Genomic DNA, 15,095 nt, shown 5'->3' with positions numbered 1-15,095 from the left:
ATAAGGACTCCAAGGGTCTGAGACAGAAAGCCTACTCCAGCAAGGTTCTCATTCTCAAAGCATGAGAGTAAGCATAAGGCCAGAAGCCTATGGTCATTCACACATTCAGCATGTCAAGTGCCCATGTCTCCCTCTCCCCAGAACATCATTCAGTAGCTATGCAGATGGAATATGCCATATCTGGCGTGGGGCCAGGCTAACTGCCCCAACATGTGTACATAGAGAGGTGAATTTGAAAGTTGGTGTGAGTGGAAGGGGAAGGGCTGCTAGAAGAGAGAACTCTGGGGGTCCTTGGGCTGTGGGTGCTCACTGGGGATTTCTCTCAGCACATACCTGAGGGCTGTGAGGTTTCAAGGAGCTCTCAACACCCCAAGCCTCCTGGGCAACACTTCTCCAGTTCTATATGTATTTACATGTTTAATGGCCATGACCTTTCTTCAGATAGCAAACGTTGACACCCAAGTTGGACAGTAGCTACTGTTCATTTGTTGAGTGTCAAGAGCACCTCAGATATTTTATAGTATTGTATGAAGTCCAGTCAATGTGGAGTGCAGTTCTCAGTTCTGGAGTGTCACATACAGCATCTCAGGCCCTTGCTGTCATAGCAACAAGATCCTTTTATGCTTTTGATGAACACTTCTTAATAAATAAGGAGTAGTTAGTTACCTTGGGTTAAGAGTCCGCCAGCCATGTCTGGTAGGGCAGCCCATCTCCAGCCCCCAGCTGCTATAATTAAGGTTTCCCCAGAACCTTCATTTGTAGGTTGTTTTGTCTGCTCTTAACCCAGCAGCAAACAAAGCAGATGTCATAGAAAACCAAAAATCACATGGTCTATAACAATATAAATAATTCCTACCTTGCCCCTTACAGAGGTTGGCTTGCCTTCACACTAGTAGATACGGCCATTGCTGATCTCACACCTGACAGGCTTGCTCCTCCAGCACTGATCAGAATGGTCCTCTATAATTGGAGCAACATGAAACCCACAGAAAGGCACATACATGTGTATGAGGTCAGGACTCTGCAGTGTGAGGCCTTGTAACTGGGGGCTTATTTGGCTCAGTTGGAAGTTATACATTCATTTTATAAGTTATATAAGTAGGGAAAGCATGGTGGCAGGAACATGGGGTAGCTGGTCACATTGCATCCTCAGCCAGGAAGCAGAAAGTACTGAATAACTCTTCTTAGCTTGGTTGGTCCTTTTTATCCAGTCCAGGGCTCCAGTCTGTGGAATTGTGTTGCCTGAGGCTTGTATCCTAGGTGATCAACTCTCCTCTGTAGTTGACAGTCAATGATGATCATTACGGCCCTCTGCACCCTCAATCTGCTGGGTGTCCCATTAGGTGGAGCGCCTGCCTTTGGACTGGGTGAACTACAACCATGTCAGGCTACCGGACACAGGGCCAGGGGGTTTGCAAGCAAGCACATTCTCTCAGCAAAAGTCACTGCTCCCCAGATTGCTTCTCAAGAACAGCCTGAGTGCAAAGCTGAGGGCTAGCAGCTTGTGCAGGTTTGTGGAGATGGTCCTGGAATTCGCTGGCCTGCCATGGTCCCAATTGTTAGCCTCCTGTTTGTGTCTCCTACCACACCTGGGGAAAGTTCAAAGTCCACTCGAGAAGAGGGAAATGGAGATGCCCTGCTGGCTTACTATGGAGGAAGGGCAGCTCAGGACGAATTATAAATGCAGGGTTTGGATCAAGATGTGAAGGAGGGGGAGTGCCACCATATCCTGTTTTTAAACTAAATTCCCTGACCAACCCCATCAAGTCAGGCTTTGCAGTAACTTGGGCTTATTCTGCATAGAAGACAAACTTCTAGTTTTACCCAGTAGTTAGGGGTTCAGGCTTGGCAAGAGAGTCTGCCTTGGGTATGTGAACCATCCTAGTAGAAGACTAATTGAGAACAAAATTAGACACCTAGGTCTGGAAATGCCATTGCAAAAAACCACGGTTTTGTATGCCTCCCTATAATGTAGTAAGGCAAGAAGACTAATGCAATACCAATCCTTCCTTCCTTCCTTCCTTCCTTCCTTCCTTCCTTCCTTCCTCCCTCCCTCCCTCCCTCTCTTCCTTCCTTCTTTCTTTCCTTCTTTTCACCATTCAACAACTATTTGCAACTGACTATGTATGCCCCTGGCACTGAGTGGTAAAGTTTCAAGAAAAAGTTCTCACCTGACTCCAGGAAATGTGCACTGCTTGTGGTGGGGGAACCAGTGGGCAGGTTGCAGACAAAGATCTGGTAATGTTGACACTCAGGGGAGCTGGGCTGGGCTAGTACTTCTCCAGAAAATAATGGAACTGGAGGTTAAGATGGCAGCTGAAGGAGCTCTGGGCACACCAGGTACCAGAGTAAAAAGCTGCAAGGGGTTTGCAAGGCGTTGGATGAACACAGGAGCAGTAAAGGAGCAATTGTCTGGGGAGTGTCTGGCTGGGTCACCTAGATGTCCTGCATTCTGACTGCATGGCCAGGACCCCAGAGGGTCTCCATGCTCATCCTTCCCGGTGCCTGTGACATCCTGAATCCATGCTCACCCTCTGCGATGCCCATGGCATCCTGAATCTGATTTTTGCCTTCTGTCTCATTGTGCTAGAGGTGCTCTTTGACCCTTGTCGGACGTGGTGCCCAGCATCTACCTGCCAGGCCGTGTGCCAACTCCAGGACATAGGGCTGCAGACCCCACAGCTGGTACAGTGCAAAGCCTGTGACATGGAATTCTGCTCTGCTTGCAAAGCCCGCTGGCACCCTGGCCAAGGCTGCCCAGAGACCATGCCCATCACATTCCTTCCCGGAGAGACCAGGTACTGTGTAGGAGCCATGTATGGTACAAAGAATGGGCTTGGAGCTGAGGGCTGGGGGACTGGGAGTATGGGGCCAGCAGAAGAAGTAGGCTGCCTTCCTGAAAGTATCACTTGAGAACATGTGGCTATAAATGCTATGGACTCAGAAAACACTCTACCTCCTAAAGTAAAACACAAGACCCTGGATATATAAAGATGTCTAAGAACCACCATCCCTGCGTGAAATGATAGAACCACACTGGACTGCACACCCAGATTAATTAATTCCTCTGAAACCTGCAAGTTTTCCACAGCTACCCTCTGTTGGAGGTAGTCTGAAATGGGACTGCAGGAGTAAGACCACTAAGCATAGTAGGTGCTGGTGACAAGCAAGGTCACTAGTAGGTCCATAGGTACCTGAAGCCAAGAGCCTCACATCTTTCTAAAATTCTGAGTCTATTAGAATATGGCAAAAGACTACTGTATTTCTTTCCTCTTGCTTCTCCTAGTCAGATAGCCCAGCTGTTTGCCCAGGTGGACTTTATAGATGAATTGAATAGAGTGAACCATAACCAACTGGTTATATCAGGGGTATTTCCCCACAATAAAATGTATGCTATCATGTAGTTCAGCTTGGCAAAGTGGCTGTGGTCCTGGTGATCACACACTCATGGCTGTTCACCCCCTACCCAAATGGGGTCCTCCCCACCTGGTCCCTGATTTCTTTTGTTTTCCCATCCTCAGGAAGGTACCTCAGCCATGCCCCAGCCACAGATCCTCTGTTGCTCTCCCAGCATAGCACTGTCCTCTCTCCCTTGGTCTCTAGTTCTACAGGTCCACCATGTTCCTTACCAGAGCCTCCTCACCACCCTTTGCATGGGTTCCCTACCCATTCTGTCATCTTTATCCCCAGGGTAGTATTGATGACTACATCCTATGTTTTCCTACTGCAGCTTAGATGCATTGATCACCGTCCAGGACTTACTGTGTTGTAGGTCACATCTTCCCATGACTGACTAATGCTTCTGCTGTTAGGGGATCCCACTGCATGCTTGACATTTGACATGGCATACATCAGGCATTTGATACCAGCAAAGGTCACTGAATTTAGATGGAGGGTCATAGAAACTTCTAGACTCCAAGAAGAAACGTCCTTGCTTGGCTTGATTAAAAGTGGTCGGTAGAGGTTGATTTGTAGGGAGAGGAGAGCAGAAGCAGATAAGCATCTATCAGGGGAACAGCCCAGTGTTTTGTCTCTTCGAGTAATCCTTAGAAAGTGAGTGAGTGAGTCCTGCCTCTGAACAGGAAGGACAGGAGTGAGGACCCTTCCTAGTAGGGCTGAGGAGGTTGCCAGCCCATGCATTTTTCTTATTATAAAACTGTACCAGAGCTGGAAATGAGCGCAGTCAGTAGACTGCCTGCCTATCATGCAAGAAGATCCATGTTTAATCGCCACTACAGCATAAGCCAGACATGGTGGCTCATGCTTGTAATCCCAGCATTTAGGAGGAAGTTGGCACCCAGCAGTTTCCTGGATTACTCTCCACTTTATATATTGAGGGAGGGCCTGTCAGTTGAGTGCAGAGCTCATCGATTGGCTACACTAGCTTGCCCTGGAGATACCCTGTTCCTACCTGCCTCTAGCACTAAGACTGTAGAGAGATACCACACCAACTGAACTTTTAGTTGGGTTCTGGGAATCCAAACTCCAGTTCTTGTGCTTGCATGACCCGCATTTTCTCCACTGGACCATCTTCCCAGCCTTTCTCAGAATTTCTTAACCTATCACATTCCACTGGTGGACAAAACAGAACCCCATCAGGAGCACATGCCTCACTACACTTAGGAAACCAGAGGGAATGATCATGAGGCATGTTCGTTGCTGATCATCAGGCAAGTTGTACTAAAGGAACTGGTATTTAACTCTTGCATATACTGTGATCCTTCCAAATGATCCCTCTGCCAAGATGCCTCAATGACTGTGCACTAAGACAAATTGTACTATGATTGGCTCAAAGTGGAGCCATCTCTTTGCAGGTCATACTTGATTGATGCTGTGGGTTCTACTACACTATGTACCCTGGTAATAGTGGCATCTTCTCTTGGCCTTTCCCATTTATTCTCCCAGATGTTGTCATGAATATATATTTCAAAGGATAGCCATCTTTTAAAAACTAAAAGAATGCAATGGATGATCTTGTTCTGCTATGCCAAAAATACCTGTTTTACTTTTGAAAAATTAACAATGTCTACTTATTGTCAATTAAAAAAAAATCAGTTATTGTCTTAGTCACTGTTTTATGGCTGTGAAGAGACACCATGACAGAGGCAACTCTGATAAATAAAAGTATTCAACTGGGGCCTGGATTACCGTTTCAGAGGGATAGACCATGATCATCGTGGTGGAAAATAGACAGGCATGGTGCTGGAGCAGTAGCTGAGAGTTTTACATCTTCATCTGCAGGCAGCAAGCAGAAAGAGGGAAAGAGAGAAAGACACTGGGCATGGTGTAAGCTTTTGAAACCTCAAAGCCCATCCCCAGTAGCAAACTTCCTGCAACAAGGCCACACCTATTCTCCAAAGGCCACATGCCCTTACCTTTCGAAATCTTCTTAAACACTCCCTGGTGACTCAGCATTCAAATACATGAGCCTGTGGTGGCCATTCTCATTCAGATGTCACAGCTGCTTTATACAAGCAGTGTACTTTCCTAGCCTCACACCGAAGACAGCTTTGTAGAGGTGTCCTGTAGCTGGTTTGTCCAGAAGCCAGCATCTGCCACCAGACTTAAAACTAGTAACTATTGCACATCTTTCCCAAGTCTCCAGTGAAGCAGTAGTGTCAGGCAAGCCAGGGAGATCTTCTGAAGCAAGTGTGTATCTTCATGTACACGTGTGTTTATGACATTTATTTTTATGACAAGACTAAAGTGGATAAAATTTATTATCCACTCTTTGGAAAATGCACACATTTGTGAAGGCTTTGTTTGTTTGTTTTTTATAGAAGTCTAAATTTAGGTATGTGCTGACATTGCTTTTTGTTTTGTTTTGTTTTGCCTTAATCTAGCAGAATCAGAATATTTTGGCTATTTGTTTTCCAGAGCTTTTGTTTCTTTGGCTTTGTATCACTTCCTTTAGTAACAAGAGGGCCTTGTGTCCTTGCAGTAGAGAGGTACTCCCAGAACAGCCCTGCTGCTGAGGTTCTCTTGGTCCCTACTGCATGACCCTCATAGTATGTCTCCCACAGCTCTGCTTTCAAGATGGAAGAGGGCGACGCACCCATCAAACGCTGCCCCAAGTGCAGGGTGTACATCGAGCGGGATGAGGGCTGTGCACAGATGATGTGTAAGAACTGCAAGCATGCCTTCTGCTGGTACTGCCTGGAGTCTCTGGATGTGAGTACTATGCAACCTCGCATGGCAGACATGAGCTGTGGATTCAGATAATGTGGGAGAGGGACCATCCTAGCCCTGGAAAGCTGGAGGCCTTGCTAGCAACAAAGACAGAGCACCGGGGGATGATTCTCCTGTGTTTGTGTAGAGTTTGGTTCCCTGAGGTGACATCTGGGTATGGAAGCTTGGGCCAGGCTTGGGGTTTAGCTTTGCTTTGAAGAGTGTTGGAGTCTCCATAAACATCAGAGTAGCATTCCTAGTGAGGCAAAAAGGCTGTCTGGCTCAACATGACTCCATAGGTAGCCAGTGCTTCTTCAAACTTCTAGAGTCTGACCACGAGCAGCTCACTTTAGACATGTTTCAGTACAGCACAATTTGGAAAGCTATTTCTCGGTGTAACACATTCCTGAGTACACAAGGAGATGTGATTACATCAAAACTCTTCTCAAGATACATGTCACTTCTGTGACGATGGCTTCAAGAGATAGGGTACATGTATTGTCTTAAGGGCCTAAGAGAGGATCTGCTGTGGTCTGGGTGATACAGATAGCAGAGAGGTCATCTGGGCAATTAGCCACCTCTAGTCCTTATTGTGAGAGCTTGGGGAATCCCCTGTCCCTACAGATAGTACAGAGGTTCTAGACTGTTGACCACCTCCATCTTCCAGCCTTCTGGGTGGAAAACAGATTCTATACATCCTTTTCTTTGGGAAGACAACCCAGTATGTTAACATTCATGGTTTTCCTCTGTGATGGGTCAACTTGATGGGATATATATTTTACATGGAAACCCACGTCTGGGCATGTCTGTGAAGAGGTTTCTAGATGCTGTTAAGTGAGGAAAACTGTGGGCTGAAGTCCTCGCCTGAACAAGGGCGAGGAAGCTGACTGGCTTCAATGTGACCGGCTGCCTCAAGCTCCTGTCTGGAGCCAGGCTTTATAATCCGTTCAGACTGTGAGCCAAAATGATCCCCTCCCAAAGTTATGTCATAGTACCAAAGAAAGCAGCTAACACACACGGCCAGGCAGGAAGTGCTCTGGCATGTGACAGGGGCATGGCAACCCACAGAGAGGGCGATTTTTGATGGGTGTGAAATCAATCCACTACGCAGAGTGATATATAGGACCAGAGGCTAGAGGATGGGGGTGGCTGGGGACGTGGAAGTTGAGCAAGAGAGTTTGTTCACCTGCCAAATAGAACAAGAGATGTTGAAGCCAGTGGTTACAAAAGAATTGGACACGAGAAAGGCTTGATGTGGCCAGAAATGCTGGTGGGAGGAGCCGAAGCCAGGATGGAGTAACTCTTCTCTGTGTGTGAGGTTGAAGGCTTTGACCTCCCTCAGGACCTGGATACCTGGCAAAGCAGCCATGCAAGGACTGATTGGATGGAACCCCTAGCAGAGTCTGGAAAGTAAACTTGCTCTTTGCCTGGGGTTCCACGTTATTACCAGAACTGTCAGGATCAAAGCCTGGACTTCAGTAGCCCTCACAACTAGACTTGGCTACCCAGTTAAGAAGCAGAGAGATGTGTTCAGTGTGGTCGCACTGGGAGGAGGAACAGGAAAAGGAGTCCGGTGACCCTGCCCTCACCCCAGGTACCAGCCTGAGTGTTAGGTTTAAATAGGGGTCAAGATAGAAGACAGAGTCTAGCAGCCCTGGCCAAGGTGTGGTCCTGGCCGTCGTCGTCTCAGCTCTAGGCTCTGCTGCAAGGTAGCCTGATGAGTGGTCAGGAAGTCGTGAACTTTTCCTGAGAGTGACAACCACAGCCCCCCTTTGTACCAGAGTTCAGCTTATTTCTTCTTTCATCTTGAGACTCATGGGAAAACCCCAAGTCCTTGGAGTCCATTTTTTTAAATAGTCTTAGAAGCTGGCATAAGAGCTGGCACTGAAGTCAGGACCTATTATTTCAGGGCTGGGAAGCCAGAGGCGGGGGATAACTGGAGCTCCTTGGACAGCCAGTCTAGCTGAATTGGTGAGCTACGGGTTCAAGCTACTGGTGTCCCAAGTGTCTCTTTAGAATATTTCTACCTCTGCCAGGGTGGTCACACTCTCCGTGGGGTGTGCTCTGCAAGTTTTTATTTGCCACAGGTCATCTAGGAGGATTGGATGACCAGTACCCATTTTCAAGGGCAGACATCAGTAAAGACTGTCCAGTAGCTGATGTCTGTGGATCAATGTGTGCTTTAGAAAAGAACTTCAACGCCTTTTAGAGAGCCCACAGAATAAGATGCTGTGATAGGCAGATTGGGGGGAAAAAAACGAGACAAGCGCACTCAAGCTGTTCTCTGGGGTAATGTACTATTAACATCCATGTGAAGGAAAAGGCAATTAAGACTCCAAGAGGAGAGCACTCGTGGGCAGAAGTGGCCAGATGGAGTTTCAACAGAGACACATCTGGAGCTAGAAGACTGTGTGCTCACCTGTCCAAGGAGGGTGAGACAGCTGTTGAGCTCCTGCCTCCAGTGGTCATTGCCTGGAACTGCATCGGAAAAGCCAGGGTTCGCTGCCACACTGTCTAGCGGGGAGACCTTAGGACAGAAATCTCCAGGGTGGTTCCCCTTTCAGCTTGAGAGGCAGATTAGTTCGACTGCCCCCTAGTGTTGGTCTGAGGGGAAAGATGATTGCTATCCTAAGCTTCCCTGGTTTTCTTGTCCTTTCAGTCATAGTTGACCCCAGGGATATTCTTTAAAGGAAGCTTTGCATTGGTGGCCTTGGTAAAACGAGCAAAGGGTGTTAGCCTGCTGGGTGCCCTTTCCTACCTGTTTTCTGTGCTTGTGATGGACAGGCAAGGGCTTCCTATGTGTGGAGGTGAGAACACCTGTCCCTGACACTCAGTGGTGCTGATACAGATTGAGATACATTTAAGGGATGATCATCCTCAGAGGGACCAATATAACAAGCCTTCATTCAGCCCAGGAACCTGGCAGTCTGGAGGTGACTGTCCTGAGAATGTGAGGTAGGGCCACCTGAAAAGAGACATAGACTGGACAGTTCTCTGTGCACTATGAAAGGATCCCTGCTCCCTCTAGGCAGGTGGAGGGAGACCTTGTGGGTAGAGGGTGATTGCTGGAACAGGTCTTGAATAAAGAGAAGCATGGCAGTATTCTGACCTCAGGGAGGACTCACCTGATGAGAAGCTGTTCTCATGTCGTGGGATTTGACACAGACAGGCCCCAGAAAAACTCCTGAAACTCAGAACCTGATCTTTCTCTTCACTCACTTGTGTTGGTACAAACTCCAGAGGCAGCCTCTACACCCAGGAGACCCCTGGCTCAGTACCGAAATGTGGCCAAGACTCCCTCTACTGACCAAGGCTCACAGCTCCTTCTTGCTGCTCTGTGGAGAGGGCTGTGGTCAAGAGCAACAGTCTCCAGGTGTGCAACACATGTATGCCCCTGCTCTCACTCTTTCCTGTGCACACACACCGGGTATCTGGAAAGATAAAACAGACTGAAGCGTTCAAAAGACTGAGTCCAAATCCAGCATTCACAGTAGACCTTTCTCTGACCTTCACAGGATGATTTTCTTCTGATACATTACGACAAGGGGCCCTGCCGCAACAAGCTGGGCCACTCCCGAGCATCAGTGATCTGGCATCGGACACAGGTAAGAGAGAGAGAGAGAGAGAGAGAGAGAGAGAGAGAGAGATCTAGAAGGTGAGTGTGTATATCTGTGTATTTTTCAGAAGACAAGACTGTGTTTTCTAGAAGATGAATGTGTATATATGTGTGTTCTAGAAGATGAGTGTATTCATATGTGTTCTAGAGGATGAGTGTATGTATATGTGTTCTAGATGAGTGTGTGTTCTAGAAGATGAGTGTATTCATATGTGTTCTAGAAGATGAGTGTGTGCATATGTGTTCTAGAGGATGAGTGTATGTATATGTGTTCTAGATGAGTGTGTGTGTGTGTTCTAGAAGATGAGTGTATGTGTATGTTTGTGTTTGTGTGCATGTCCTAAAAGACTTCCCAACTGAAAGTGAGGCTGATGGCCCTGAACCCCTTGTACTTGATGAAAAGCTGTCTAGAGCTGTCCTGAGAGAGGCAAGCAAGTTGCTAACAGGGAAGGTTGATGGGCAAGTCATGGGACATTTCTTCTGTCTGTGCTGTAAGTGGCTCTTATGTTAGCTGATTCAGCTAACGTAATTATATGTTGAGTGGTATTTATCACCTGTGTGGCAGGCCCCTTTGGGAGTTGGAGCCACATCTGTAAGACATTCTTTTATGGAGCCTACTGTCTGTTAGGTGGAAAGCAGAGGGATGATGAACCAGCATTCTCACCCACAACATAACTCATCTCCAGAGTGAGGGACAGCGACAGGGTCTTAGATAGAGTGAATGGGAAGGTTCTTTATGGGTTAGCACTACTTCTGTGTGTCACGTAGTATGTCTGTGTGTAAGTGGCTTGGATCATGGAAGGACAGAGTGGGACAGAATGACAGAGTGGGACAGGGAGTACAGGGTTAGTTTGACATTTCAGCAAGACCGTGTCTCAGGTCTATGCAAGACCTAGCAGACATGGATTGTATTCATGCTGAAGTTGGTAACTATGGAGGGGTTAGAAGAGTGGGGTCTGCAATGCCCCCTACTTGCTGTGGAAGGGGCTTCGTTCACAGACTTTGCCATGAATCCTCTGAGCACACTGTGCCAGTCCATCTGAAGACAGAGCCCCACTTTCAGGTTGGTGGCCTAGAGTTGGGAGCAGATCTAACTGTAACGACTTTTGCTTGGCACTCATTGCTACAAGTTGATGGGGCTGGAAGCCCATGAGTGTGACTGTCTGCAGCAGGGCTGAGGGGAAGGGCATAAAACCTGTACCTTCAAGGTTTTGCTTAGGAGCAGGCACTGCTCCCAGGGGCTGACCAGGCCTGTTTTCCTGTACTCCTCAGTGCATGCAGAGGTCACCATGTATGTGATGAGTGACCCTCTCTGGAGCCTGGACCCATCCCTCTGCCATCCGTATGGTGTATCCATGGCCTGGTCATCAGGGCATGTTCATGGTGACTTTTTCCCTGTGCCACTCACTTTTGTCTCTTTCTTTTCTCTTTCTGGTGATTTCTGTATCTGCCAGTCACCAACTGGCAGTAGCTTGACAGCTCAACTTACCAAACAGCATGTAAATACAGATGAGGTAGGCTGAGGAGCTGAGCCGAGGTGGGTTGTACTGGTCAGAGGGTGAGCCATGTGGTCAGGTCACTGTGGAGGCAGTGTCATGTGCCAGCTGGAGTTATCAGGAGCTCCAAGTGACCTTGAGGGACTTCACTGTGAGCTTTGGGACCCCAACATTAAACATATGTGTTTGTATGTGCACCTGACTGCAGATGCCTGCAGAGATAAAGAGAAAGCATCAGATTTCTTAGAACTGGAATTACAGGCATTTGTGACCTGCCTAGCATTGGTACTAGAAACCCGACTCGGAGCCTCTAAATGAGCAGTGTGCTCCCAAGTGCTGAGCCATCTCTTCAGCTCCCACAGTGTGCACATGATTTTTAACATGTCACCTGGCCTGCTTGGTGGGATCCCACCACCAATATTATGTTTATCAAAAGAGCGTCCCTGGCTTAGCTACAGCAGAGCCTCATTTATAATTTGGAATGTGATTTTATTCATTTATTTTAAGTGTGGGCAAGTACACCTATGGAGGTGTAAGTACACATGTATGGTTTATTCCCAGGGACAATTCCAATAAAGGAATTCCTTCCTTTACTCATATTTGATGCTTCACCATATAGCGGGCCTTAAGATCATTTATTATATTCAAAGTTGAGGAAACAGACTTGGGGGAGTCATGCACTTATCATCTTGAGCACTAGGTGGCATTCAAACTCCATGTTCAGCTTTTCAGTAGGCAGAATGGCTAATCTAAGGAAGAATAGGGAAAAGAGGACCTTGTTCGTTTGAAACAACCCCACTGCCTGGTGTAGGTGTCAGTAGGTCTGTGTTTGGACCTTATTACCAAGAGGGGGAAAATGAGGGTTTTTTTTTTTAAATCAAAAAAGTCCATGTTAGGCTTTAAATTGCAGAAGAGCAAAGCTAGTTCAGTACAGTATCTGATGTCCCATGTCCCAGCCATTCTAGTTACTTCATTGGAAGGGTCCTGCCCTTGCCTTCTTATACATTAACCACCTGGGGATCTATGTCATCTCGGCTGTTTCCTCTCCTCTAGCACAGGTAGGCCTTTTTCTTGGATGGCCTTTACCCAGAGCTGAACCCACTTCCTGTGAGGTGTATTGGCCTTTGATGAAAGCTTGGTCTTTCTATCAGACAGTGTTCTCTTGGAGTGTCCAGATCTCAAGTGCCATTGTTTATGTGACAGCTAGCCATGATCTGACAAATAATGGTTGTCCAGGGAGAAATCACAAAATGGTTGAATGCATGGTAGTATGGCTTGGGGTGGAGCATGAAGGGAGAATAGAAAGGAAGCAGGGAGAAGAGGGAATACAAGTAAATGAGCCAGCGGCTGGTTGGGAACATAGGAGGAAAGATGGGCCCATGGATGTATGTCAGAGAAATAGTTCTATGAATGAGAGGATAGGTGGTGGATGGATGCATGTGTGACTCTGTGGATGGTTGGATAGGTGGGTTGGATGAATGGATGCATAGATGGATGGTTAGCTGAATAGATGAATACATGGGAAAGTGTATGGTAGGATGGCAGATGGATAGATGGATTTGGATGTATTGATGGATTGGGTAATGGTGGGTGAGAGTTGGTGTGATTTAAACTTCAGCTATAGAACCTACAGACCAGCCTTCCTCACCTCTCTCCTTTGTTTCCCTTCTAGGTGGTGGGAATTTTTGCTGGATTTGGGCTCCTGCTCTTAGTGGCCTCCCCTTTCTTGCTCCTGGCCACACCCTTTGTGCTTTGCTGCAAATGCAAGTGCAGTAAAGGTGACGACGACCCACTGCCCACCTAGAGGACGGCACGACGCTGGAACAGATCCCTTCCTCGGGACGTGTGGCTCCCCTACCCCTACCACCCCTCACACTAAACATGTTATTTGCCTTATGTGCCCCATTGAGCTTCAGTGTCCGGCTTGCTGCAAAGATTTCAGGGATGACGCCAGCAAGTGGGCAGAGGCCCGGGTGTGGTCTCCTGGGTGCTGCTGAGGCACGAGAGGCGGAAGTGGGTGGGGGCATCCCCTCAGAGTCGTTCTGTGTCTGCAGACCTGGCTGGAGGTGGCACCAGCTACATACCAGGCAGTCTCCTCCCTCTGGCCATAGACTGGAAATGTCAAGTTTAAGAGACTCACTGGGACAAAGGGTCTCCTTGGCTTCCAGATGGCACTGTGGTGTCAAGAGAAGTCTTCAAGGATTAGACTGTCTTCAGCCAGCACCTGAATATCCGACTTGAGAAAACCACCCTGTTTGTGACAACTGTTTTTATTCCTAAAGGCATTTAGTAAAACCCTTTTTAGAAGGCTCTCTCCCCCTGTCAACTGAGTAGTGAAAAATCAATAAGGTGCGTAAAAACCATCCTATGCCTTTTTTCGAAATGTGCATTTTATGAAGTTATAGATAAATCTTTTCTGGCCTGACCATTTTATTCAGGAGCTACAGAAAGCCTTATGCACACTCTGTGTTTTTCTTGGAACCTGCTGTCACCAGTTTTTGAATGCTGTGAGCTGTGTACTGTTACCCACATGGGCCCTGCGTCGTTGCATTTCTTTGAAATCACTGCTACATTTGAAGGATTATCTCTAGCTTCACAGCATTGCCCTCTGCCCCAGTTCAGCTCACAGGGTGCATCCCTTCAGTCCTCTCTCCTGGTGACATCAGATGCCTTTGCGCATCTTGATGTTCTCCTCTGAACTAATTTTACTCCGAGTGACTCTATTTTGATTCCATGCCCAACTTTTTAGGTAGGCATCAAGGAGACAGTGTCATCCATCTCTAGGGAACACTTGGAGGCTGGCTTGGAGCTTTCTGAAGTCTATGCATTGTTCAAATGTTTTAAGTAATTTGAAAAACCATGTGGCTCACACACTCTGGACCCTGCTAACCAGGTTGTTCTTGCTAGGTGAAAAAGGAGAGAGAAAGAATAAAAAAGGAACAAAGGAAGGAAGGAAGGAGGGAGGGAGGGAGGGAGGGAGGGAGGGAGGGAAGGAAGGAAGGAAGGAAGGAAGGAAGGAAGGAAGGAAGGAAGGAAGGAAGGAAGGAAGGAAGGAAGGAAGGAAGCCTTCTGTTTCACTTAATTTTTCTGATGTGCATAGTTTGTGAATTGATCCTTCCCTGGGCTGTGTGACAGTTACATATCAACAAAGAGCAAGTTAGTAAGAAGACACAGGTATTCCATAACTTGTCTCTGAAAATAGGGAGCAGAGCTTTCTCTCAGAGTTGGCTTTCATAGTCCAGTGTGCTTCCCAGGAGCAGGCTAGAGGTATAGAGATTTGGGGAGGGGGTGGCTGGGCATTTGTCTACTACAGGAACATCCTTAGGGGCTGTCTGTATGACTCTTCATTTATGGGTCAATGTTAAGCCCTAACAGACACTCCCTGCAGGGCAATGGCATAATTGTCTTTATTTTTAATTGACAGTGAGTAACTGAGGTAAAAAGGAACCACTGGTCTCTCATCCTCTGGTACTGATTTTCTTTATTAAGCTAAAGCCATTTAGAGTCTCAGTCCTCATCAAAACCACACTGAAAAAGTCCCCCTGGTAGTTGCAAATTACAGGTGTGACTTCTTCTGTGTGAAGCCTAGGTCTTGATCCTCTGTGGTGAGAAACTGGTCAGTAGCTGAGATTTGAGACCTCAAGCCTGCAATTTGTATGAGAAGTTATCCAGTCAAAACCCCTTAAAATGCCTGTCAGGAATCTCAGCTGTCCTGGGCCCTGCCCTGGCTCCTTCTTGCCTTGCCTTGATTGCTGCTGTCTGATTTGTTCAGTGACATTCTGTCTTTGCGGTGGGGGTGACTGCAGTTCAGGCTC

General features: G+C 47.3%; 1 protein-coding gene across 4 annotated transcripts in view; it reads left to right on the top strand.

Annotated features, from left to right (window-relative positions):
• Rnf144a (ring finger protein 144A) overlaps positions 1-13,189 on the top strand; it is a 110,591-nt gene extending 97,402 nt beyond the window's left edge. For all 4 annotated transcript variants that reach the window (XM_029484624.2, XM_021178953.3, XM_029484623.2 and 1 more), the window contains 4 exons: positions 2,591-2,798; positions 6,024-6,171; positions 9,684-9,773; positions 12,953-13,189. In XM_029484624.2, the coding sequence (XP_029340484.1) occupies positions 2,591-2,798; positions 6,024-6,171; positions 9,684-9,773; positions 12,953-13,084 (578 nt within the window). In that variant the 3' untranslated portion in view covers positions 13,085-13,189. The remainder of the gene's footprint in view (positions 1-2,590; positions 2,799-6,023; positions 6,172-9,683; positions 9,774-12,952) is intronic.
• Positions 13,190-15,095: the final 1,906 nt, after the last annotated feature.

This window comes from Mus caroli, unplaced genomic scaffold (assembly GCF_978045245.1).
Source record: "Mus caroli unplaced genomic scaffold, Mus_caroli_1 scaffold_14, whole genome shotgun sequence".
NCBI classification, from domain to species: Eukaryota; Metazoa; Chordata; class Mammalia; order Rodentia; family Muridae; genus Mus; species Mus caroli.
This window is presented reverse-complemented; position numbering and strand designations above follow the sequence as displayed.